Source organism: Oncorhynchus kisutch, linkage group LG1, assembly GCF_002021735.2.
Source record: "Oncorhynchus kisutch isolate 150728-3 linkage group LG1, Okis_V2, whole genome shotgun sequence".
In the NCBI taxonomy this organism is placed as follows: domain Eukaryota; kingdom Metazoa; phylum Chordata; class Actinopteri; order Salmoniformes; family Salmonidae; genus Oncorhynchus; species Oncorhynchus kisutch.
This window is the reverse complement of record NC_034174.2, coordinates 74,091,108-74,118,988: the sequence shown is the minus strand read 5'-3', so window position 1 is coordinate 74,118,988 and position 27,881 is coordinate 74,091,108. Positions and strand designations below refer to the sequence as shown.

General features: G+C 41.0%; 1 protein-coding gene across 1 annotated transcript in view; it reads left to right on the top strand.

Moving 5' to 3' along the window:
• The window catches only part of shoc2 (SHOC2 leucine rich repeat scaffold protein), a 28,528-nt gene extending 1,901 nt beyond the window's left edge, over positions 1-26,627 (top strand). The window contains exons 2-10 of the mRNA XM_031832936.1: positions 12,339-13,016; positions 14,354-14,789; positions 15,816-15,953; positions 16,299-16,429; positions 16,515-16,703; positions 17,010-17,132; positions 17,374-17,511; positions 19,400-19,517; positions 20,274-26,627. Coding sequence (XP_031688796.1) covers positions 12,753-13,016; positions 14,354-14,789; positions 15,816-15,953; positions 16,299-16,429; positions 16,515-16,703; positions 17,010-17,132; positions 17,374-17,511; positions 19,400-19,517; positions 20,274-20,482 — 1,746 coding nt within the window. The 5' untranslated portion in view covers positions 12,339-12,752 and the 3' untranslated portion in view covers positions 20,483-26,627. The remainder of the gene's footprint in view (positions 1-12,338; positions 13,017-14,353; positions 14,790-15,815; positions 15,954-16,298; positions 16,430-16,514; positions 16,704-17,009; positions 17,133-17,373; positions 17,512-19,399; positions 19,518-20,273) is intronic.
• The last annotated feature ends 1,254 nt before the right edge of the window (positions 26,628-27,881 follow it).

The window sequence follows — 27,881 nt, the reverse complement described above, 5'->3', positions numbered from 1 at the left end:
TTCGTCCCAAACTTGGTTCCTCTCCATGGAGTGGAATCTGGAATGATACATTTAGTCAGTCAGTGATGAAAAATAACTGGAAAGTTGCTGCACTCCGTGACCCTTGACCTTATGTGCTTTTTCTACAGCATGCCTTCGCCCACAAGTAATTTTTCTGGAGTTGGGGGGGGGGGGGGGGGATTGCTCCTTTGGTTCGGTCACCTGCATATTATTAAACTAGCTTATGTTTGTTTCAAACCTTTGGGTACATTTTATGGTTTTGAAGAGGAATTTAAAGAATAAACAAACACTGACATCACACCCACTGCTTGTTTAGGTGAGGGCCAGTAGGTTAGTTCTCTGCTTGCCGTTGCCATGTTTATTGTTGGGATTTTGACACTTGATGCACCCCAGACTATGCCTGGTGACCAATCCACATCTCTCCGGCCATTAAAATGTATTCTCCACAATGAGTCTGGATTTGATCTCCTCCCAGAGGACTTCTCGAATGCGAACACGTTCAAACCGTTCTGGTTGGTCCCAGTAACTGATGGGTGTGGCCAGAGCCTGAACACGTGGGTAAAGCGGCGTTTCAGAAATGGTCATTGCTTTTGATACTCTGATTGGTTAGAGACAATCCAATCGCAGATGACTTGTTTTGTATAACGTCCCTCACTTTAACGTCAGCAGAAAGGACTTCTACGATGGCAGTCTGACTGAATGATAGATAGAGCAGCAAAATGAAATTCAGAATGAGTCGCCAGGCAACCCCAGACCCCACTGCCTTGTTGCATAGTTGCCTTTATCTAAGACATGATTGATGTGATAGCCTACAAGTTACCAATGCCACAAAGTCAAAATTGGCTATATCGTAAAAATACTCTACATGAAAACAAAAATGTGCTTTTTGGTCTTAAGTTTAGCAGTGACTTTGTGGCACGGGGTTTATGACTTTGTGGCAACTAGTGACGACCCTATTTGAGGGACCCAAAAGAAAATACAAGAGCTGCTTTGATACAACCAACTATTATTTTATACAGTCATGTGTTTTGATATTCAACGTCCATCACCTTTCTCTTAGTTCATTAGAATCTGGGTTGAGTCAGAGGTCATTCAGTGATTGCTGCTTTGCTCTAGGCCTAGTTCACAGTATACAGTCTCATTGTTATTTATGTATTTTAATATTCATCATCTATTTTCTCTCATTTTATTAGTAGCCTAAAGTTTACAGTTATCCTAAGTCAGTGAGGTCCGTGCTGCTAGATACTTCTCTGTTGAGTGAACATAACTGTTACTGAGAAGAGCAGCACATGTACCTACAGAGCAATATTAAAGACCCTGTGTAGTCAACATTCAGTTTTTCCTGTGTTTTTTGTATAATATTGTTCAACAGCTGATGAAACTAACACTAAAAGTGTGAACACATTTGATCATTGTTATTTCCTGATAGTTGCTGGTTGAAAATACAATCTACACAGGACCTTCTAATCACTTGGTTTTGCATGGGTGGAGTTTCAGCTTGCCTGATTACGTCACTAGGGGAAAATGAATTAATAGATGAATAACAAAGAGTTACAAACCTCTGCCAATAACAGCAAGTTTCAAGTTTTCCCCACTCAGACCACTCTGACAGTCCTAGCAAAATAATGTAGTTTTTTTTGCTAATAAAGCAATATTTGTTATTTTTGACCATTTTTAATTGTGAGCTATTACAGAATTTATTTGATATAAAAACAGCAGAAATTGGGCCTTTTAAGCTTCTCTTTGTCATTAACGGGATAAACAGGACCCCTTTTTACCCCTATAGGTTTTATGAGTCTTATGCTTTGAAGACTGCTTCCTCCCAAAGATTAGACACACACAAACACCTACTCTCAGCAGCAGTGCTAACCTTTCCCTTAGCTCTGATCTGTTGCCAAGCCTGCTCTTTTTCTACACTACACACACACATACCTAGAGCATAACAGATGACTTTATTAGGCTTCATACTGTAGCCTATTACTACATACAAATGATGCTACTACTGTACTACAGGCTGTGAGATGGAACCACAGAACTAGAATGAGGGTTAGAGGTTCCAAACCTTTCCTAGATAATCTATTTCTATGGACAGAACAAAGACAGAAACCAAGAGCCTTTGGTTTTATATAAATAATTTGTTGATGTTGAAGCTCTTGACAGTTGTTGTCAATTTGTCTTTTATGACCTTTAGGTTAAGTCAGGCCAACCTACTTACCAGGTTTTCTCACATCACTTGTAGCTATTGTAGTACATTCAATATAGAAAAAAATTATATATTGGTCAACTGAGTCGTCTGTTCTTTTGACCAATTATTTTGTTGACATTTTATAATGTGTATTTTTCCATTATATAGACACAATCCTATGTGCTTTAATCAAATCAGATATGCACTGAGCTTGTCTGATGCTTTAAGCAAACTGTTCAATTAAATAATTAAGACACAAATGACTAGAGGGAGGACGATCACAATCCTCCCTGCTGCAGCGACCACCACAGAACATCAGTGTTTAATGCGCTGTCCGTGTTGCTGAAGCTGCAACAGTCATTTCTGACTGAAAAGCCATTGCTGAAATCCTTAATTTGTTTAGGAAAAACATTCCCTCAATCCTTGCTGCCTTCACATGTATGTATTGCATGTGTGTCACCAATAGGGCCAATGGTTTATCTGTTGTTTACGCTAATTATTGAAGGCTCACTATATTTTATTTTAAAACTAAAATGATTGATTGCATTTCAAATCATGAATGACTTGTATGCTGTGTGATATCATGAAGGAATTCATGATTTATTGATGCAGTACTGTAGCCTATTGAAATATAGGCCTAAGTAAGTTATGGTATTAAGAGTAAACAGGAGGTGCTCTTAGCCCTACAGCTCTTAGGCTGACAGCCTGGGGCGGCAGGTAGCCTAGTGGTTAGAGCTTTAGGCCATTAACTGAAAGGTTGCAAGATCGAATCCCTGAGCTGACAACCTAAAAATCTGTTGTTCTGCCCCTGAACAAGGCAGTTAACCCACTGTTCCTAGGCCGTCAATGTAAATAATAATTTGTTCTTAACTGACTTGCCTAGTTAAATAGATGTTACAAAAAAACATATGACAAATAGAAATCAACTGGATGGTGTTCAGAGATAGATGGGAGGGGTTGAGGGGAGCTGAAGGATGGGACTAAAGACAAACAAAACTAATGTAAATATATAATGTGTCTGTAAAATGTGTATAGTACGTATAAGCTGGAAGTAGAAGCCTAATTGGTGGTGTTCATTAGTTTAATCCAATTACGGGAGGGGTGGTAGGGTTGAAGGAAAATATCCCATATTTTTTTACATACACAGTACCAGTCAAAAGTTTGGACACGCCTACTCATTCAATAATTAAAAAAAAAAACTATTTTCTAAATTGTAGAATAATAATTGAAGACAAACTATGAAATAACATACATGGAATCATGTAGTAACCAAAAAAGTGTTGAACAAATCAAAATGTATTTTATATTTGAGATTCTGCAAAGTACCCACCCTTTCCCTTGATGACAGCTTTGCACATTTGGCATTCTCTCAACCAGCTTCACATGGCATGCTTTTCCAACAGTCTTGAAGGAGTTCCCACATATGCTGAGCACATGTTGGCTGCTTTTCCTTCACTCTGCGGTCCAACTCATCCCAAACCATGTCAATTGGGTTGAGGTCGGGTGATTGTGGATGCCAGGTCATCTGACGCAGCACTGCCCTTCTTGGTCAAATAGCCCTTACACAGCCTGGAGGTGTATTTTGGGTCATTGTCCTGTTGAAAAACAAATGATAGTCCCACTAAACGCAAACCAGATGGGATGGCGTATCGCTGCAGAATGCTGAGTTAGCCATGCTGGTTAAGTGTGCCTTGCACCATCACACTACCTCCTCCATGCTTCACGGTGAGAACCACACATGCAGAGATCATCCGTTCACTAACTCTGCGTCTCACAAAGACATGGCGGTTGGAACCAAAAATCTCAAATTTGGACTCATTAGACCTAAGGACAGATTTCCACTGGTCTAATGTCCATTGCTCGTGTTTCTTGGCCCAAGCAAGTCTCCTCTTCTTATTTGTGTCCTTTAGTGGTTTCTTTGCAGCAATTTGACCATGAAGGCCTGATTTCACTCAGTCTCATCTGAACAGTTGATGTTATGTGCCTGTTACTTGAACTCTAAAGCATTTATTTGGACTGCAATTTCTGAGGCTGGTAACTGTAATGAACTTATCCTCTGCAGCAAAGGTAACTCTGGGTCTTCCTTGCCTGTGGCGGTCCTCATGAGAGCCTGTTTCATAGCTCTTGATGGTTTTTGTGACTGCATTTGAAGAAACTGTCAAAGTTCTTGAAATGTTCCATATTGACTGACCTTCATGTCTTAAAGTAATGATAGACTGTCATTTCTCTTTGTTTATTTGATCTGTTCTTGCCATATTATGGACTTGAGCTCAATTTGGTAAAATATATATTCTGTATACCCCCTACCTTGTCACAACACAACTGATTGGCTCAAACACATTAAGGAAGGAAATTCCACAAATGAACTTTTAGCAAGGCACACCTGTTAATTGAAATGCATTCCATGTGACTACCTCATGAAGCTGGTTGAGAGAATGCCAAGAGTGTGCAAAGCTGTCAAGGCAAAGGGTTGCTATTTTGAAGAATCTCAAATATATTTGGATTTGTTTAACACTTTTGGCTACTACAACTGTTATATATTTCAGAGTTTTGATGTCTTCACTATTCTACAATGTAGAAAATATTAAAAATAAAGAACACCTAGTAATTCAAGGGTTTAAAACTTTTGACTGGTAGTGTATATATGGATGATTTATAATGCCAGGCATATTTAACAGTTAGGTTATTGATTATAGACCTAATTTAAGTTGGTTTCCTCTCCTCACTTTTCTTAGATGATTAAGGCAAGGGCTGTGTTCTTGTCTCCTAACTTCGCTGCTGCCTCCACAGCATTCTTCTCAACACCAATATGCTGGTTAACTTCTCTATTATGCACATAGCAACATGGTCTAGGAAAATGTGTCAATTCAACAACGCGCTGATGTGTTTAAGAACTGAGGACAGCGAACACTATCCATCGCAGGAGAAGGCACATTTTGTTATAAAATATTATTTTTATTAGTGTTGCACCATTTGTTCTTACATAATATAACCATATACAATTTAAGTAGCATATGTCTTAGTGATGGACTGTGCCACCCCCACAATGGATCAGTCCACTCAAACGGGTGCCAGTCAGACAGGTGTCTTGTACACCATGATTTATTTATTTTTTGCTACTTGCTAGACTAAAAAAATCTTGGTCGACCAAAAGCCAATCAACCAGTCGACTAAATGGGGTCCACCGTAGATTTGGTACTGTGATTTATTGCTCACCTTGGTCTCCTGCAGAAATAATTTTGATCCGTCATGGAAATAGGTGCTGAAAACATTGTCTCCCTATTTAAAAAGATGTAGACATTATTGCTTTGGCTCTATGCACACTCACTGGAATCTACCCACACACTGACTACACTGACGCTCCAACACATACACACGCATTATGACACCACACACTCAGTCGCACATAGACACACTTTCACACTCTCCACATACGCTGCTGCCTAGTCACTTTTACCTCTACCTACATGTACATATTACCTCTACTACTTTTATATAGCCTCGCTATTGTTATTTTGTCAGTATTTCATTTTTTTTCTTACTCGTAAGTAAGCATTTCACAGTAAAGTCGACACCTGTTGTCTTCAGGGCATGTGACAAATATAATTCGATTTGAACAAGCTGTGATGGAAAAATACTGTAGTTTTGGTACAGCCAGCTAGCTCAAATAATATTGCAATGTTGTCAAATGATAGGATTTAGAGAACGACCGATAATCTTCCAAGCCGACGTATCAGGACGATATTGGCCTTTTCTATTCTATAGGCCCCTATCTATCGGCTTAGCTGATAGTCCTTCTACATAGCAAAGCTGTGCCAGCCTGAGCCACGAGCATTGCACATAGGGCTGGGCAGTATACCGTATTTTACTATATACCGGTATTGATCCATGGACTGTTTAGTTTTTTCAAAAAAAATGTACCTTCTATAACAGTATTTGTATGTTTGGTTTGTAAATGTGATATGGCGTGTAATGAAAATATTTATAGTTACCTCTACTTGAGTCATCCCCCTCCGCTCTCGCATTCCATGCCGCTTCCCACATTGACTTAGCCCCGTCCCCTTTCATTCGAGGAGCGCATTTGTTGTTGCTTCACCATGAGACTCTTGCGTTCAGTCTGCATGGTCAATGCAGTTGTCGTCAACATTGTTGCATGTACGATGCTGTTTCATTTGATGACGATACATTGTGCTTAATGTAAATCCTCAAGCGTTCTATAATTACACTATGTGTTTGTCTTTTCTTAGCAAGTTTTAGCCGCTAATCGCTAGTTAGCTCGCTAGCTAGCTAATAAATGTACTGAGGCAAAGCTAGCTAATACAGCTTGATAACAGTGATGGTGTAGGCCTAAATCACCATGTTTGCGCAACAGTATCTTCTAAATCAAAGAGGAATAGGCTAAGCATGACTATGTTGGCTACATGTAGGAACATTTTAATGTAAGCAAAGATTATAGGGTCCCCTAGGAAATGCTGACTAACACTTTGGTACCTACCCTGTCACAATAACTCCTCCCTGGCATTTTCATTTCTTGTCATGTCAAATAACACTGTATTCTAAGTGCCCACATTCTACTTCCATGATTCCAACAGTTCACCCAAGTGTTTTTGATCTAAATCACAATTTGAAACATTTGGTTAAAAATAAGGCTTAGATTTGTTGCCTGTATTGTGCATCCCTATGTGGCAGTGTGGAAATTCTCAAATAAGTGCAGGAAATGTAGAAAAAATGTACTGTAAAAAAATACCATGATATGATAGCCCTAGCTCTAATTGCACAATGCTGAGGAATGTCTAGCTGAGAAAATCAACCACAGCAGCAAGCTGGCTCATTCTCCAACAGGAAGGTGCAGTATTGAGAAATGGATGAATTGACACTGTGACCAAAATAAAATATTTGAGTTAATTCACTAATAATAAGGCGTGTGTCGACGTGCCCGGACATGCATGCAGTAAGCAAGCATCGAATAACCCCCACGATTTCAGGGAAGTTAGGAACCAATATACACAGGCAGTTTGAAAAAGCTATCCTTTGCTTTCCTAACAGAAATGTGCATCCTGCACCACAAACTCCAAAAAGTCCATGGTCAATAAGAGCACCTCCTCCCAGCTGCACATTGCACTGAGGCTAGGAAACACTGTCACCACTGATAAATCCATGATAATTGAGAATTTCATTAAGCATTTTTCTATGGCTGGCCATGCTTTCCACCTTTCCACCCCTACCCTGGTCAACAGCCCTGCACCCCCCACAACTGCTCCCCCATTTCTCCTTCACCCAAATCCAGATGGCTGATGTTCTGAAAGAGCTGCAAAATCTGGACCCCTACAAATCTGCTGGGCTAAACAATCTGGACCCTCTCTTTCTAAAATTATGAGCCAAAAGTGTTGCAACCCCTGTTACTAGCCTGTTCAACCTCCTCCTTCGTATCGTCTGAGATCCCCATAAATTGGAAAGCTGCCTCGGTCATCCCCCTCTTCAAAGGGGGAGACACTCCAGACCCAAACTGCTACAGACACATCTATCCTACCCTGCCTTTCTAAGGTCTTCGAAAGCCAAGTTAACAAACAGATCACCGACCATTTCGAATCCCACCGTACCTTCTTCGCTATGCAATCTGGTTTCCAAGCTGGTCTGGGTGCACCTCAGCCACGCTCAAGGCCCTAAACGATATCATAATCTCCACCGATTTGACAATACTGTGCAGCTGTATTCATAGACCTGGCCAAGGCATTCGACTCTGTCAATCACCACATTTTCATCGGCAGACTCAACATCCTTGGTTTCTCACATGACTGCCTCGCCTAGTTCACCAACTACTTCTCAGAGTTCAGTGTGTCAAATCGGAGGGCCTGTTGTCCGGACCTCTGGCAGTCTATGGGGGTGCCACAGGGTTCAATTCTCGGGCTGACTCTTTTCTCTGTATACATCAATGATGTCGCTCTTGCTGCTGGAGATTCTCTGATCCACCTCTACGCAGACAATACCATTCTGTATACTTCTGGCCCTTCTTTGGACACTGTATTAACAAACCTCCAAAAAAGCTTCAATGCCATACAACACTCCTTCCATGGCCTCCAACTGCTCTTAAATGCAATTAAAACTAAATGCATGCTCTTCAACCAATCGCTACCAGCCCGTCCAGCATCACTACTCTGGACGGTTCTGACTTAGAATATGTGGACATCTACAAATACCTAGGTGTAAGCATCTCTAATCCAAAATTTAAATCTAGAATCGGCTTCCTATTTCCCAACAAAGCATCCTTCACTCATGTTGCCAAACACCCTTGTAAAACTGACGATCCTTGACTTCGGGTGATGTCATTTACAAAATATCCTCCAACACTACTCAGACTGCATCCAATTTGCTATCACAGTGCCATCCGTTTTGTCACCATAGCCCCATATACTCCCCACCACTGTGACCTGTATAATCTCATTGGCTGGCCCTCACTTTGGCTGGCCGCCAAACCCACTGGCTCCAGGTCATCTATAAGTCTTTGCTAGGTAAAGCCCCGCCTCATCTCAGCTCACTGGTCACAATAGCAGCACCCACCCGTAGCATGTGCTTCAGCAGGTATATTTCACTAGTCACCCCCAAAGCCAATTCCTTTTGTGGCCGCCGTTCTCTGATGCCAATGACTGGAACAAATTGCAAAAATCAATGAAGCTGGAGACTCATATTGCCCTCACTAACTTTAAGCATCAGCTGTCAGAGCAGCTCACAGATCACTGCACCTGTACATAGCATTTCTGTAAATAGCCCATCCAACTACCTCATTCCCATACTGTTATTATTAATTTGTTTTGCTCCTTTGCACCCCAGTATCTCTACTTGCACATTCATCTTCTGCACATCTATCACTCCAGTGTTTAATTGCTCAATTGTAATTATTTTGCCACTTTGGTCTATTTATTGCCTTACCTCATTTGCACATGCTGTATATAGACTTTTTTCCTATTGTGTTTATTGACTGTATGTTTGTTTATTCCATGTGTAACTCTGCTGTTTGTGTCGCACTGCTTTGCTTTATCTTGGCCAGGTTGCAGTTGTAAATGAGAACTTGTTTTAAACTAGTCTACCTGGTTAAATAAAGGTGGAAAAAAAGAAGCTAGCTAAGCACATGTCACCTGTTAGCAAAGATTAAGATTATTAGCCATGTCATCTGTGGTGTTAGCTAGCTAGGTATATTAGCTACTCTAGCTAGCTATATTAGCTACTCTAGCTAGCTATATTAGCTACTCTAGCTAGCTATATTAGCTACTCTAAATCAAATCAAATCAAATTTATTTATATAGCCCTTCGTACATCAGCTGATATCTCAAAGTGCTGTACAGAAACCCAGCCTAAAACCCCAAACAGCAAGCAATGCAGGTGTAGAAGCACGGTGGCTAGGAAAAACTCCCTAGAAAGGCCAATACCTAGGAAGAAACCTAGAGAGGAACCAGGCTATGTGGGGTGGCCAGTCCTCTTCTGGCTGTGCCGGGTGGAGATTATAACAGAACATGGCCAAGATGTTCAAATGTTCATAAATGACCAGCATGGTCGAATAATAATAAGGCAGAACAGTTGAAACTGGAGCAGCAGCACAGTCAGGTGGAAGTTGAAACTGGAGCAGCAGCATGGCCAGGTGGACTGGGGACAGCAAGGAGTCATCATGTCAGGTAGTCCTGGGGCATGGTCCTAGGGCTCAGGTCAGTTGAAACTGGAGCAGCAGCATGGCCAGGTGGACTGGGGACAGCAAGGAGTCATCATGTCAGGTAGTCCTGGGGCATGGTCCTAGGGCTCAGGTCCTCCGAGAGAGAGAAAGAAAGAGAGAAGGAGAGAATTAGAGAACGCACACTTAGATTCACACAGGACACCGAATAGGACAGGAGAAGTACTCCAGATATAACAAACTGACCCCAGCCCCCCGACACAAACTACTGCAGCATAAATACTGGAGGCTGAGACAGGAGGGGTCAGGAGACTCTAGCTAGCTATATTAGCTACTCTAGCTAGCTATATTAGCTACTCTAGCTAGCTATATTAGCTACTCTAGCTAGCTATATTAGCTACTCTAGCTAGCTATATTAGCTACTCTAGCTAGCTATATTAGCTACTCTAGCTAGCTATATTAGCTACTCTAGCTAGCTATATTAGCTACTCTAGCTAGCTATATTAGCTACAGTGCCTTGCGAAAGTATTCGGCCCTCTTGAACTTTGCGACCTTTTGCCACATTTCAGGCTTCAAACATAAAGATATAAAACTGTATTTTTTTGTGAAGAATCAACAAGTGGGACACAATCATGAAGTGGAATGACATTTATGGATATTTCAAACTTTTTTTTAACAAATCAAAAACGGAAAAATTGGGCGTGCAAAATTATTCAGCCCCCTTAAGTTAATACTTTGTAGCGCCACCTTTTGCTGCGATTACAGCTGTAAGTCGCTTGGGGTATGTCTCTATCAGTTTTGCACAACGAGAGACTGACATTCTTTCCCATTCCTCCTTGCAAAACAGCTCGAGCTCAGTGAGGTTGGATGGCGAGCATTTGTGAACAGCAGTTTTCAGTTCTTTCCACAGATTCTCGATTGGATTCAGGTCTGGACTTTGACTTGGCCATTCTAACACCTGGATATGTTTATTTTTGAACCATTCCATTGTAGATTTTGCTTTGATTCTTCCCTGCAGATCCTCTCAAGCTCTGTCAAGTTGGATGGAGATTTGCACAACTTTTTCCTGGCTTCTATAGAGTTTTTTGATCGGGTTCAAGTCCGGGCTCTGGCTGGGCCATCAAGGACTTTCAGAGACTTGTCCTGAAGCCACTCCTATGTTGTTTTGGCTGAGTGCTTAGGGTCGTTGTCCTTTTGGACCTTCACCCCCATCACGGATCTCTTGGTACTTTGCTCCGTTCATCTTTCCCTCAATCCTGACTAGTCTCCCAGTCCCTGCTGCTGAAAAACATCCCCACAGCATGACAGCACCATGCACCAGGTTTCTTCCAGATGTGACGCTTGGCATTCAAGCCAAAGAGCTCAATCTTGGTTCAGACCAGAGAATCTTGTTTGTCTTGGTCTGAGAGTCTTTAGGTGCCTTTTGGCAAACTCCTGGACTTCTGGAATGTTCTCATCTCCACAAAAGATCTCTGGAGCTCTGTCAGTGTGTGGGTTCTTGGTCACCTCCCTGACCAAGGCCCTTCTCCGATGCCACTGTGTTCTTGGGGACCTTCAATGCTATATATAGACAGGTGTGTGCATTTCCAAATCCTGTCCAATCAATTGAATTGACCACAGGTGGACTCCAAGTTGTAGAAACATTTCAAGGTTGATCATTGTAAACAGGATGCACCTGAGCAAAGGGTCTGAATACTTATGTAAATAAGGTATGACTCCACTGATCAGCCAAAACTAGCTCAATAACTCGACGCCCCTATTGAATATGCATTTACCTGTATTGTGAGTAGGCGTATGCCATCTTCATTTACAAGAGATTTACCATTCAAATAAAATTATTACCATTATGTTTTGTAGTTAGATTGGTAAAAACAAAGTAAAATGTATTGTTTGATTAAAAAAAAAATTGATACATGAATGCGTACATGGCTCTCTGGGGAAATTCTGTTATCAAAATGTTCATTTTAAAGCGGCAATCAGTAGTAGAAACAATAGTAATGCGTACTCCCCACCACTGGTTAGGTAAAAAGCTGAGGCATGGGGCTGGAGACATTGACTCACTCAAATTCATAGACAGAACTTTGGATGCAAGGATTAGTCATCCATGATATCAACATTCGTTTTAACCATGTTTTGAGGCTATATAGTGTTTGTTTACATTTGACTTTGTTTTAACATTGGAGTGAAACAAGCTTATGTTTCGGGTTCTGTTGGGGTGTGACAGTTGAATTAAGATCATGAGGCATTTATAAGTGTGTATTCATCAAGAATCAATGGGTACATATCATTAGTCCAAAAATGAATGTAGCAACTGCTGATTGCCCCTTTAATGATATTGAATATCGGCCTAAAATATCATCCACCTGCCTCATTTTTTAAAAAGAATTTTTTTACGGCTATTCACTAAGATATCAAATGTGATTTTGACTCGTCATTTCAAATATGATCACGTTGAACAGCCTTTTGACTCATTGTCTATGTTTTATTCAACAGCATTCAAAAAGCCCAAAGGATGATGAGAACCTCGATGACCTTTCTAGTCTGAACTGGCTTCAAACCGAACTGAGGGGAATCGTCTGCAGTTCAAACAACTAGGTGGCCCATGGCTGCCATCACCACTCCTGTCAAGTCACAGCTTCAAAGGATTTACTCCCCTATGGCGTTCTGAGAAACGAAACCGCTTGGATCACAGGGATTGATTTGTGAAGTAAATGTATAGGCCCACACAGGTATGTATCAGCTGGTGTGTTTATAAAGGTCGTCTCCTACTCTTATCCCTCGCCACGCCTACTTGTCGGTTGACTGCTTTTTTGAGGGAAAACTCCAAACAAACCAAGGAGAGTGACAGTTGGGGAGTTGCGGTCCCATGAGAGACTCCGCAGGGGGACCGACAATCACGTCGACGCCATGAGTAGTACTTTAGGTAACAAAGACAAAGACTGGAAAGAGAAGGACCTGAAAGGAGGTCCGACAGGAGGGAAAGAAAAGGAAAAAGAGGCCAAGGCTCTGGCTGGTTTAGGCAGCAAGGATCCCAAGGCCAAAGGGAAAGATGCCAAAGAAGGAAAGAAGGATGCAGGTTCCGCGTCGCCTGCCGTCGCCTTCTCCGTGGACAACACGATAAAGAGGCCCAACCCGGCGCCGGGGACACGCAAGAAGTCCAGCAACGCCGAGGTAAGATGAGATGAAGACACTTTATCACAAAACACACAGCCTAATGTATCGTAACGTACACTATTTGTGGTTGAATTTTTTTATGTTTTTTTTGGGGGGGGGGTACTGTTTGGACATGGGCAGCCCAAAAAAAGCCACTTGGGCGGACTTGGACTTTTATTTGCAGTAACATATGCCATTTAGAAGACACTTTAACCCAAAGTGACTTATAGCAGTGCGTGCCATCCGACTGCTGAACAATCTGTCTTATATATTCAAAAAAAAAAATATATATATATATATATATATATATATATATAAAATGCAACATGTAGTGTTGGTCCCATGTTTCATCAGCTGAAAAAAAATTAAGATCCCAGAAATGTTCCACAGCACCAAAATATTATTTCTCTCAAATTTTGTGCACACATTTGTTTACATCCCTGTTAGTGAGCATTTCTCCTTTGTCAAGATAATCCATCCACCTGACAAGTGGGCGTATCAAGAAGCCGACTCAACAGCATGATCATTACACAGGTGCAGCTTGTGCTGGGTACAATAAAAGGCCACTCTAAAATGTGACGTTTTGTCACTCAATGCCATGGTTGTCTCAAGTTGAGGGGGCTTGCAGTTGGCATGCTGACTGCAGGAATGTTCACCAGCGCTGTTGCCAGAGAATTTTAATGTTAATCTCTCTAACATAAGCCACATCCAATGTCATTTTAGAGAATTTGGCAGTACGTCCAACAGGCCTCTCAACCGCAGACCCCATGTATGGCGTTGTGTAGCTTTCGGATACAGATGTAAAGTATGTATAAAAGATAATGGACCAATATTCATTTTCAATAAGATCATCTTTGAGAACAAATATCTATAGAACAAATGTCTATAGATATTATTACAAATGTCTAAAATTAATGTTTGAGTCACTCCGATAGCATAAGCCATGGCAAAATGTGTAGAATTGCAGAAAATTAGGTTTAAAATTGCATATTTTCGTCTCCGCTACATGGCAAATTGTGTAGAAATGTCAAAAAAAATTGGTTGGCGTCCACACCATGGCCACACCCCTGCCACACCCACCACCTAAGCCCAATTTGATCCAGAAAAAACTGTATTATTATTCTACATCACACAAGTGTTTCTCAAACTCAGTCCTGGGGACCCCAAGGGGGCCACATCTTTTTTTATTCTAGCACTGCACCATTCATTCAAATAATCAAAGCTTGTCGATGAGTCGATTTATTTAAATCCGCTGTGTAGTGCTAAGGCAAACTAACCGTGGGTCCACAAGACTGAGTTTTGGAAACCCATAACATGTCTTCAATAACATGGACACACAACTTTCCCATTCCCAGGTGATCAAAGAGCTCAACAAGTGCCGTGAGGAGAACTCCATGCGTCTGGACCTGTCCAAGCGTTCCATCCACATGTTACCCACCTCCATCAAGGAACTCACCCAGCTGGCAGAGCTCTACCTGTACAGCAACAAGCTCCAGAGCCTCCCCTCAGAAGTGGGCTGCCTGTCTGGCCTGGTCACCTTAGCCCTGAGTGAGAACTCTCTAACCAGCCTCCCAGAGTCCTTGGACTCCCTGAAGAAGTTGAGGATGCTGGACCTGAGGCATAACAAACTGAGGGAGATACCGGCGGTGGTTTACCGGGTGACGTCGCTGACCACACTATACCTAAGGTTCAACCGGATCACGGCGGTGGAGAGGGACATCCGGAACCTGGCGAAGTTGACCATGCTCAGCATCCGTGAGAACAAGATCAAACAGCTGCCTGCCGAGATAGGTGAATAATGGGGGGTTGAGGTGAATAATGGGGGGTTGAGGTGAATAATGGGGGGTTGAGGTGAATAATGGGGGGTTGAGGTGAATAATGGGGGGTTGGGGGGAGGGAGGGAAATGTGAGTGGGGGAAGGAGTGGGAGGAGAGTGGGAAGGAGAGTCATCCATGAGAACAAGATCAAACAGATGAGTGTTGAGGAGGAGGGAGTTGAGGCTGGCAGATTGGGTGATGACGATGTGTCGTCATTTTTGCCTAACATAAGCCGGGGGCGTACACACACTTTTGGCCCTGATTTTAGCTGTCCCAGACACGTTTTTGAGATCGGAGACAAAATCCCCATGTCGTTGCGTACTTGGGGCGCACGGCCGTCACCGACGCTCGGTTCAGTGACGCAATCTGAGGGCTACCGATCCCGTCTTTCAGACGTCCCAATATTTTCTAAATCTCCAATGCTCTTGTAGTGTGAGAGGTGCAATGACAAGTTTTGAGAACAGTGATCAGCAATAGCCAATGAGAGCTCGCCAGGGAGATGATGATGATGATGATGTTGCATCACATCACCCAGAATGTGTGGACTCTCCAGCAGGAGTGATGTCTACTACTAGTATGCGTTTGTACTTGCCTTTAACCAAAGCCAAAGTATCGAATGGTTACAGCTCTGAAGTTCACCACCAGTGTTATTCAATTCCAAATGTATTGGCGAGACATTTCAACTCTGTATGGCAAGCGTGAATGTCGGACTGAAAACGTTTGAGGCTTGTCTGAGCCACATGGTTTAGTGTGCGCACCACTACGTTAGCCAGACAAAAAAACTACAGGAAAGACGTTGGTTAAACGTGAGCAGCTCAGCGACGTCAGGATTTTGAAAGTCGTCTCGTGTAAACCCGGCATTACAGAAGACATTGCTGCAGTGTTGTCAATAAGCTAAAGCCATCAGCTAAACCAGTCTTTTAATAACTCTGATTGCGCTTCTTGTCCAGATTAGTCACGTTTGTGTGTTGACTGTTTTATTGGCCCTGCCTCTCTGCAGGGGAGCTCTGTAACCTCATCACCCTGGACGTAGCTCATAACCAGCTGGAACATCTACCCAAGGAGATCGGCAACTGCACCCAGATCACCAACCTGGACCTACAGCACAACGAGCTACTGGACCTACCAGAAACTATAGGTGAGACTGACCGGGACCTCAGCAGTCAGAAATGTTCTCTCCTCAATGCAATCATCTGCCTATACTCTGCCTACAGGATACCAATACTGACACAGCTGCACAGTGCACATTCTTAACTGTCCATTGTGACGATAAAACATTTGAGAATTGTCATTAATTGTATAATCTACAGTTTTAGGACCTGCAAGTGCTGGTATTTAATTTAAGATGGTACTTTATTGATCCCCCAGAGGGGGAATTTGATTGCACCAGCCAATACATACATACACTTGAAATGCTTAACATGATATCTAATATCTGACTTTGTTGATTGTCATTTTCCATTTTAACCATCTCTCGTTGCAGGTAACTTGGCAAGCATAAACCGCTTGGGTCTGCGGTACAACCGGTTGTCAGCCATCCCCAGGTCGCTAGCCAAGTGCAGAGAACTGGAAGAGCTCAACCTAGAAAACAACAACATCTCCGTGTTACCAGAAGTGAGTGGTGCTTTTATTGATTGCTGCATTTAATGGTATTGTTAGGGATATAGCATATCTATCTACCTCCTTCTCTCTATCCCAGGGTCTCCTGTCTAGTCTGGTGAATCTGACCAGTCTAACCCTGGCGAGGAACTGTTTCCAGTCCTACCCAGTGGGAGGACCCTCCCAGTTCTCCACCATCTACTCTCTCAACATGGAGCACAACCGCATCAACAAGATCCCCTTTGGAATCTTCTCCAGGGCCAAAGTCCTCAGCAAACTCAACATGAAGGTAAGGATGCTGTCCATTGTTATGTGTTGTCATCTCCTTCCCTCTGTTTTGATGACTTCTAGTAAGAGGACCAAGACGATAGTCCCAGACATTATGTATGCAGGACAACGTCTCTTTCTTCTGACGTTAACAGTAGATAAAGGGCCTCATTGCCAAAATCCTGAACTATCCCTTTAAGCTTGACAATGGTTGGGGATGGTGGTGGCTCAGGTAAAGAGGTGACATTTTTCAATAAGGTGTTGCTCATCATGTCATCTTTCTGTTCTGGTTCTGAAATTGTTGTCAATGTCATTGTTTTTTTTTCAGGACAACCAGTTGACGTCTCTGCCTCTAGACTTTGGCACGTGGACCAGTATGGTGGAGCTCAACCTGGCCACCAATCAGCTGACAAAGATCCCTGAGGACATCTGCGGTCTCGTTTCGCTTGAGGTGAGGCCTAGATAGATCCCATCTGGGAATTCTTTCTTGAGAAATGTGGACTTACTACTTTTCTGATGCCGTCATCAATTCATACATTATTCAAACTGACCAGAAAATCTAAACGATAATCACTCTCCCATTTCAGCATACAGTAGGTGATCAACTATTTAGTTATTTTTAGGTCTGTAACACAAGCTACAGGTTGTGACCGTTCGCTTCAGTGTTCTGAAACATCTTGTTTTTTTCACAGGTCTTGATATTGTCCAACAATCTTCTCAAGAAGTTGCCACATGGTATTGGCAACCTGAGGAAACTACGGGAGCTCGACTTGGAGGAGAATAAGCTGGAATCGCTCCCGAATGAAATCGCTTACCTGAAAGATTTACAGGTTTGATACTATGACGTTATTTCCCTACACTGTCACGTAAGCATTTAGGCCTACCTTTAACTAAAATGTGTTGAGTTATAAACCATTCAAAGACCACTGACAGATGTAGTGATACCGTAGTGCTGTGATGAGTCATTCCATTGACACAAGTAATCTTTCTTCTACTTTTAAAGGCCCAATGCATTAAAAAAAGAGAATTATATATACTTTATAGTGCCTTTGGAATGTTCAGACCCCTTGACTTTTTCCACATTTTGTTACTTTACAGCCTTATTCTGAAATTGATTAAATAGTTTTTTCCCCTCATCAATCTAGACACAATACCCCACAATGACAAAGTGAAAGTTTTTTTACGTAAGTATTCAGACCCTTTGCTATGAGACTCGAAATTGAGCTCATGTGCATCCGGTTTCAATTGATCGTCCTTGATATTACTACTCCCGAGTGGTGCAGTGGTCTAAGGCACTGCATCTCAGTGCTAGAGGCGTCACTACAGACCCTGGTTCGATTCCAGGCTGTATCACAACCGGCCGTGATTGGGAGTACCAAAGGGCGGCGCACAATTGGCCCAGTGTTGTTAGGGTGTGGCCGTGGTAACCCGTTATTGTAAACAAGAATTTGTTCTTAACTGACTTGCCTAGTTAAATAAAGGTAAAATTAAAATAAACTACAACTTGATTGTTCACCTGTGGTAAATTCAATTGATTGGACATGATTGGGAAAGGTGTGTACATAAGCCCCCACAGTTGACAGTGCATGTCAGAGCGAAAACCAAGCCATGAGGTTGAAGGAATTGTCCGAAGAGCTCAGAGACAGGATTGTGTCGAGGCACAGATCTGGGGAAACCTGGCACCATCCCTATGGTGAAGCATGATGGTGGCAGCATCCTGCTGTGGGGATGTTTTTCAGCTGCAGGGGCTGGGAGACTGGTTGGGTTCGGGGCAAAGACGAACAGAGATCCTTAATGAAAACCTGGTCCAGAGCGCTCAGGACCTCCGACTGGGGCGATGGTTCACCTTCCAATAAGACAACGACCCTAAGCACACAGCCAAGATGACACAGGAGTGGCATCGGGACAAGTCTCTTGAAGGTTCTTGAGTAGCCCAGCCAGAGCCCGGACTTGAACCCGATCGAACATCTGGAAAGACCTGAAAACAGCTGTGCAGCAACGCTCCCCATCCAACCTGACAGAGATTGAGAGGATCTACAGAGAAGACTGAGAGAAACTCCCAAGCTTGTAGCGTCATACCCAAGAAGACTCAAAGCTGTAATTACTGCCAAAGGTGCTTCAACAAAGTACTGAGTAAAGGGTCTGAATACTTATTACATAAGTATTATGTAATACTTATGTGTTATTTTCTAAAAACCTGTTTTTGCTTTGTCATTATGGGGTATCGTGTGTAGATTAAGGGGGGAAAAAGGTGGTGTCCACATACTTTTGTATTTCCACACTAAGGTTTGTAAAAAATTATGATAATGCTCTTTTAGTGTAAGAGCTGTTTGAAAAGACCGTCTCTGAAATGTAAGCCTGTTTTGGTGGATTGGAGTTTTGGCCTGACCAAGTGGTAAATGAGTTAATAGACCAATAAGAAAGAGTCCCAAACCAATAAGAGCAATCTTTCACTTGTCCCCTCCCCACTCAGACCACTCCGACACTCCTAGCACAATTTTAGCTGGAGAAATTGCTCTTGGATAATAATCTATTTTTATTTTTATTTCTTGAAAACAATTTGATTGATCTGCTGCATTGGACCTTTTTAAATAAACCATTTTATATCTCCAGAGTTTGAACGATGGAGCTCATAATCATTTATTCACCAACGTTTCGACAGCTAAGCTGTTTTCATCATGTGATATTGACATTCCATTTTTGCTTGTATCCTATCAGAAACTAGTGTTGACCAATAATCAGCTGACCACGTTGCCCCGTGGGATCGGTCACCTCACCAACCTGACCCACCTGGGTCTGGGAGAGAACCTGCTGCAGCACCTGCCAGAGGAGATCGGTAAGTACATTTTACCTCATACCACTGGGTACCGGTCTGTTTCTGCTGAGACCACTTGTTGTACTCTGTCATTTGCCAAATATCCAGAAAGACTGGTACCCAGGCTACAAACAACTCAGACTAGGAGTGAATCTTAAAAGTACTTCCTTGATTCCTTCCATCCTCACCTGAACTCCAAATGTCATCGAGAAATAAGGAGCTTATTGGAGGAGGTCACAAGCTTTCATTTGGATACAGAATAGAGAGAGAACTACATGTGGTCCTTTGTAGGTCAGTTGGTAGACCATGGTGCTTGTAACGCCAGGGTGGTGGTTAGATTCTCGGGACCACCCATACTTAAAATGTATGCATGCATTTATTTCACCAGGTAGGTGAAACCATTATTTAACCAGGTAGGCAAGTTGAGTACAAGTTCTCATTTACAATTGCGACCTGGCCAGGATAAAGCAAAGTAGTTTGACACGAACAACACAGAGTTACACATGGAATAAACAAACATACAGTAGAAAAATAAGTCTATATACGACTATGACTAAGTCGCTTTGGATAAAAGCTAGATGGCATATATTTATATATTACATATAAAACGTAACTTCAGCTAAACAGTTTAATTAGCATATTTTAGCCCCAGCATTAATTACTGTATGTACCTGATCTGTCTGTGCCTCCAGGTAGAATAACACTCCTGTATCCTCTGTATCCTCCACCCCTCCTATCTCCCTCCATCCCTCTCTCTATCCTTTCTTTCCATCCTAGGTACACTGGAGAACTTGGAGGAGCTGTACCTCAATGACAACCCCAACCTGCACAGCCTCCCGTTTGAGCTGGCCCTCTGCAGCAAGCTGTCCATCATGAGCATCGAGAACTGTCCTCTCAGCCATCTGCCCCCGCAGATCGTAGCCGGGGGCCCCTCCTTCATTATCCAGTTCCTCAAGATGCAGGGGCCCTACCGGGCCATGGTCTGATAGGGCCCGGAGGCCAAGATTGTGGTCTGAGGGCCCAGAAGGAGGCCATGGTCTGAGAGCTGATTTGATGGCAGATATACCAGGCCCACGCAAGGCCCATGATCTGACAACGGACCACGCCCATAATTGGATAGACCACGCCCATATTCTGAAGGCCGACGCCCACCCAATCACTTACCTATCCAACTACGTGTGTCATACACTGTAAAATAATACAAATGCATCATAACAAAAACAAACTAAATGTACAAAAAGAGGAAAACATTTTCGGTTCATACATTATCTATATGCGGAAAAAAACGAAACAAGTACATTTATATTGAGACTGTGCTCCAGCGTTTCTGTTGAGGAATCATAGCCATTTAGAAGGCCAACTTCTCCAATATTTTATTCCCGAATCATGTAAGACAAAACTTAAAGGGTCATTACAACTTTTTTTTACATTATATTCATTAATTCCAGCACCATATGATACATAATCTGTTTTCATACATATGAAGACACTGGTATAGTGCTGGAGGTAATGAATAGGAGATTAAAAAGTGGTGGAATTGCCCTTTAATATCTCTACCACCTTTTGCCAAACCGGATCATGTATATTGATTGAGTAACAGTGAGCTAAAGTGGCTATGATTCTTTTAACATAGAAACCAGATTCCCAATGCCAACATATTTACAGTAATTAGGTATGTATATTAGGAGAGCTTAGGATACAACTATTGTATAAATTTTTACTGCTGCTGCCATTATCAATGTTCATTTTGTCATGTCTTTTTCTTTTTGATATGTATATATTGTTTTTACCACTCGACTAAAGATTTGTTATCGTGAGGTTTGAGGTTAAAGAACAAAGGTCTAATGTTGTTTTTAATTTCACATTAATACGTAAAAAACAGTGCCTATATGCCCGGGAAGGTCCACTGGTTTTTCTGACGCTCTAAACACAATTGTCCATTATACAAAGGTATCATTTAGTTAAACAAATTTTCTTTCTAGAATTATGGTATTACTTTTTACATTTGTTTTACATTAGTTCCATCATAGTTGGATGACAATGATTCTATATAATAAAGCGGTAAAGTATACATTTGAATCAATGGCGTTGAGGTTTTACATTTAAAAAATAAGCAGTCATCTTTAAACAGTAAGCTAGTAATATATAAAATAAATGCGAAATCTTTAATGCTTTAAAAAATGGACTTAACAAGTTTGACTCAAACCTTTCCAAAATAGGCAGTAATGTTGCCCTCATGTTTTAAGATATTAGATTTGTTTTTGCTTTGAGAAAAAAAGAAAAAAAAATAGTTAAACTATAAAAAGACAGGTGATTAGATAAGTGATCTGTAGTGATTTTTATATATTCTATAAATACTGATTGTTGCCTTGAGTGCAATTGAGTCATTGTAATGTTTACTTTTTTGCTATGTCTTCAGTGTTGGCGCTGTCATACAACGTGGAAACGATTGACCAACAACAACATATCAGGAACGTTGAAGGAAAGGTGTCAATATAACTAATGACTAACGTTGCCATGGTTACGGTCGTTAAGGTATGCCAAAAACACGCATCAAAACCCATTTGTCATTTTACATCCAGTTTCTTTGACTGCTTTTTTAATACGCCTCTTCACGAGATCTGAACGTTTGTGTTACTTGGCTTCCTTTTTTGTTGTTGTCCCACACTGTCCCAGCAATGATGCTGTTCTTATGCACTTTCTAAATGACATTGGCATCATCCTCTTTTAACAATGACAATATTCTTATCTCCATGGTTACGTCGAACTGGGGCATTTTTGTTTCACAGTGAAGAAGTATTTTATCTCTTTGAACAGTTTATCATGTATATTTTATAATGGTGTCAAATGAATATTAAAGATGAGATGACAAGCTCAAAATAAATCTAAACTAGTAAGTATGTGGAGCGTCGAATTCAGACGTTTTGGCTTTCGTCCTATCAATCTTGATGGAAAATATTAGCTTGAACTGTGTGTGTCCAATAAGGGTCTTATTGATATGTTTAAAGATGTATTAAAGTACCCCATATCTTGCTCATATGTACTACAAGCAAAAATGTTTTGTCAAATTATTGCAATTCATTGAGATCCACATTGTAAAATGTAAATCATTTTCTGTTACTATAATTTTTTTGACACTGTATTGGGTTAGTATTATATCACGTGACTGTACATTAAAATCCCAACTAAGGTAGATCAAACCAAAAGCTTTTTTGGTTTTGGAAATGAATGTGTTGCGTCCAAGCTTTGTACTCAATCATCTTTTAGTATTTATTTTCAATCAAGTGTGGGTCTAGTTTTTTGGCAGCAGCTTACGATTACAGTTTCGATGTGGGTTGTGGACTGCTAAGAAAAACGAGGCCTGGGCAGAGCACACACCCAGACAAAATGTATTGCTGCTTCTAATCCTACCAGCAGAACCTGTTGCTGCTTGAAAAATATGCTGTAAACGATTGATGGGGCGGGAAAAGTGAGATCTATCCTAAACAAAATCAACATCGATATACAAGACTCGTACAGTAGCCTGGCTGGGAAGATTGACCTCTGCCCTTGACCTCTGAGTTTGGGGTCACATGAGGTCTGGTGGTTTTCAAACAGATCAAATTGTTTGGACCGACGTACGAGGAAAAACCAAGGTGCATATTTGAGCCTATAACGACGCAGTTACAACACAATACTTTTTTGAAAAGACAAAATGTAAAAAGGGCTTTCTTCTCGTTCACGCTCAAAGAACACCACCAGAGGCATTGCATTCCTGGTTTTATATTTTAAAAAAGCTTAGGAAAAAAAATGTAAATTGTTTTGGGGGATTGGTTGTGTATTTATGTTTTCGCTATAAACAAAATGGAATCATTGTGAAAATGCCTTCAGTGAGATGTGCATTAGGGTATGCAGCGAGAGAAACGCTGTTATCCCGTATAATGTTGAGTCTGTTTTTGTTCATATTTGTATCTATGTGCCATTTGCAAGGTGAGGGGTGGATGACTGACGTATGTCTAGAGAACTTGAGACATAATCGTCATTATTCAGAAAAGCATTTATCAAAACAAGGAATGTAAGTTAAAACACGCTTTTTGGAAAAGAAATGTGTGACAGTCTAGGTTTGGGGGTGGTCATATTTTGTATTGTTATATCTGAGGTTGATGACGAAGAGGTATTGTTCTGATGCATCCTAATGATTTGGAGACGACTAGGTGGTGTCTGATTTTGGGTCATAAAGTGTAATAATCAAGGCCATTTCTTTCTTTTAGCAAAATGTATTTTGTGTCTCAATCCTTTTTCTAGCCTGACTATTGTGTAGGAAACCAAGCATGTTGAAAAATTATTTGACATGTTTTTTTGTCTGGGTTGGAACTACGTTGGTGTGGCGAGTGGTTGTATATAGAAGACCAGCTAATGTTGCTACTATTTGGTATCTGCAAAAATGTTTCCTGTAGATTTTTTTTTTTGTACATTTCACAGTATTTGAAACATTGTGCAGCCAGCAATGCTTTACCTACCTATTCTTTATCAAGCAGCCTTAACTGTTAAACCTTTTTGTTATTATCCCTTCTTTGTGGCTGTAGTAGATAACTTTAATTTTCTGTCCTTTCTTGCTCTGTGCATGCATATTTTAACCTGACCTGATGATTGACAGTTCACATAAGCACTCTCCAAACTGAATTCTGTATTCAGTTTCATTATTCTGGAACACTAGTGAGCAATAGTGAAACAACACAATTCAGTTCAGATTCCATGCTAGCTACAGGCCACCCCAAACAATCCCTATACCAGTGGTCTCCTACCTTGTTCCTGGAGTGCTACTGTCCTGTAGGTTTTTGCTCCAACCCTAAACTAACGCACCTGATTCTAATAATTAGCTGGTTGATAAACTGAATCAGGTTAGTTACAACGGGGGTTGGAGCAAAAACCAACATTCATTTGACTGCCTTAAGTCGTGCACCAAGCATCACCTCTCCCTCAACTTTCACCCAGTCAGACCTTCAGTCACTTGGCTCTTTTTACTCACGTAAAACAGAACATCAGTTTGATATAAAATCAGGGAAAATGCTTTCCCCAACCTTTTATGTGACCAGTCACCTGACCAGGAAAAACTAAGGCTAATATTTTATTATTGGCTACAGCCAATAATAACTATATGGCCCAGGACCCCCCCCCCCCCCCCCTTCTCAGGTCACAGCAGGGTTAGGAATAACTCCTGGCCCTGGGCCTATACATAACAAGTGAGTTGACTGTTTAATGGTCAGAAATGAGATTGAGCGACTATGTTCCAGAACTAGAACACCACGTTATTTTTTAAAGGTTCTCTTTTCTGTCTACCAATATGAGTACAGTATATGCAGACGTGACTACCTGACTACGGTGGCCACCATGGTCCAAGTAGCGTATGTAAGAGAATTGGAAAAATGGTGACATGACATATTTATTTTACCTTAACATCCTACTGTTTAGTACCGAGAGACATGCCTTTACTAAATATTACTTGGCAAATGAAATTAGAAAAAGGATTTGTTTGCTTGGTTGTAAATGACACAATTTTTAATCAAAGCCGACCCATTGTAAAGAAAATTATTCAGACTCAAGTTTGCAAAATGGTTGAAACTGCAATGTTTGACGTTCTGCATGTACATACATCTTTTTAATTAATAAACCTATAAACATTTACAAATTGAAAAAAAAAGTGACTTGTAATTTTTTATTTTTTTTGCTTTCACCAAAAAGTACTGCAAAATGAACATGGTTGGTTGTTTGCCGGTCACATTGAGAGAGCAGAACAGAGCTGCCTATGTCCTCAAGTAATTCCTATTTTTGTCTTTGTTCTTTTTTTTCTTTCTTCTCTGTAACTGAATTTGTATTTATTTTCAAAACACATGAAGCAGCATTTAAGCCAAGAGTCCTGCACAGTATATGACCTTTTAGCAATGATTTGCACAAGCACAGCAAGGGCACAATTTCAAAATCCCAATCATACAGAAGAGAATGGCACTTAGACTGTTTACACAGGCAGCCCAATTCTGATCTTTTTTCCCAGTAATTGGTCTTTTGACCAATCACACAAGTTTTTTTCACATCAGCTCTTTTTCAAAACTACTCAAAAGACCAATTAGTGAAAAAAGATCAGAATTGGGCTTCCTGTCTAAACGCAGCCCAAGTGTCTGTCTCAAAGCAAGAGTGCTGATGTAGGATCCGTTTCACCCTTTAGATCATATTGAATAAGATTATATGGACAGGTGGAGACCTGATCCTAGATCAGCACTCCTACTGTGAGATGCTTTTTGAACACTGGCCCAGGATCCCACCTGTCCATGTAATCTTATTCAGTATGATCTAAAGGGCAAAACTGATCTTAGATCAGCAGCACACTTACTCTGGAACACTTTATACGTAGGGTGCCCAAACTTGTTGCCTGAAGCTAAATTAAAAACTAAACTCATATAGGCTTTAGATTGTTGCTATACCGTCTAGGCCCAGAATGTTTTTGGGCTACGTAGATTCTAGAAGCATTATCTACATTATCCGGTCCTAGCTACATTGTCTGGCCCTTTTGCTAAAGGTAAAAATGAGTTCAGTATATATCTTTGGTAGTGAAGTGCATTCAATATCTCTGTCTACTATAGACAGCAGTATCAGCTGGAGACCTTTGAACAGTATATAGTATGTTAGTCAGCAGGGATCCATTTCAATTCAGTTAATTCCTGATGTTTGCTGAAATTACATAGAGGAGCATTGAGGGAAATTGGAATTTGATGTTGTTGTACTTCTTGACTTAATTTAAAATGGAATTGATTATTATCATGTTAGATGAGTTAAACCCCCCCCCCCCCCCCCAAAAAAAAAGCAGTTGAAATGTTTCCCATATTTGAAAAAGAGGCAATATTGTGCCTTTTTTCATATGTTCAGGACTTGGCTGTTCTCTCTCAAATGTCTCTTTTGTACCTAGAAAAACGTATCATGTGTGTCATTCGAGTGTACAAACTTTATCATTTCAGAATGTTCTGATGTTTGTATATTACTCCCGTTATTCCTGCACAATGCTTTGGTTTTCATTTTCTATTTGAGGTTTTCCCACTATTTGTCAAATTGTGGAATTTAAGCTCTGAAAAAAAACTGATAAATGTACTTTTAATCCAATGAATTGTAATGTGCAGTTTGTTACTTGTTCAACATAAAGAAAACAGTTACCCTGTCTTGAATGTATACATTATGTTGTATGGATGTGTTGTTCTTTCAAATGAGAAAATATAACTGACCACTATATCAGTTTCCCAGCCAAAGATTAAGCCTGGTCATGGACTAAAAGCTAAAAAGCTCAATTAGGCTTAATTAGTGTGTGGGAGACTGCCCCTATATTGTCCAATTGGATAAAACGATAACAAATTCATAGACTGGTATTGTCTTGCTGTTTCAATACAGTCTTACATTAGTTCAATATCTTCCTCTTATTTCACTTATGGCACATGACCGTTTATCCCAAATGGCACCCTATACAATGCACTGCACTACTTTTGACTAGGGTCCCTAGGGTTACGGTCAAAAGTAGTGCACTATATTGGGAAAAGCGTGCCATTTGGGATGCATACATACAGTAAGGTTACGTCAGACTGACCAATGAAAGGTCTAAACTGCAATCGAAGAGCAATAACAGGCACGTAGAATATCTGAATGACTAACTTTGTGTAGAGCTGTAGTCGAGTGGTAACATTCATGGCACACTCCCCATTGTTCAATCTCACATCCACTCATTCTTCTGTACTGATGCTTCCCTGCCTCCCACTCTGTTTCCAAACTGTCTAAATAAAAACGATATATACATAATTACACTTTCTATTTATATGGATGGGTACGTCTGACTTTGATTCAATATTACAGTTGATGAATTATGAATAAGTAGATGGATGTGGTCTGTGTCATAAAACTGGAAATTGTACTTCTCAATCTCGACACGTTCCATTCTATTGCACCTGTACCCAGAGAGGCGAAAACGGCTCTGCCTGTCCCAATACAAGAGCGTCCCCTACTGGATCATTGAAAACATGGTCCCTCACATCTCAACGTCAATTACTTTCACCCTTCAACTTCTAAATGTATTTGAATTCTAGTCAGATTGAGGTTTTTGACTGAGGTTTCAGAATACATTACATTAGACATATTACAAGTGAGGTACGTTTTTTTCTCTTCTGTCTTGTCGTTTGCCATTTAAACCACCACGAGAAAATGGAGAAAGTATCTGGTAAAGTAACTGGTAAAGTATCACAATACTTCATGTGTCATCTGAACTGGAAGTCCAAATTTGGACTGCACTTAGCACGTGATGATGATGTTGCATCGGAGTACATTACAATTTAGTGCATTAACCAAATACCTTGCCTAAAGATTTACCTAGGA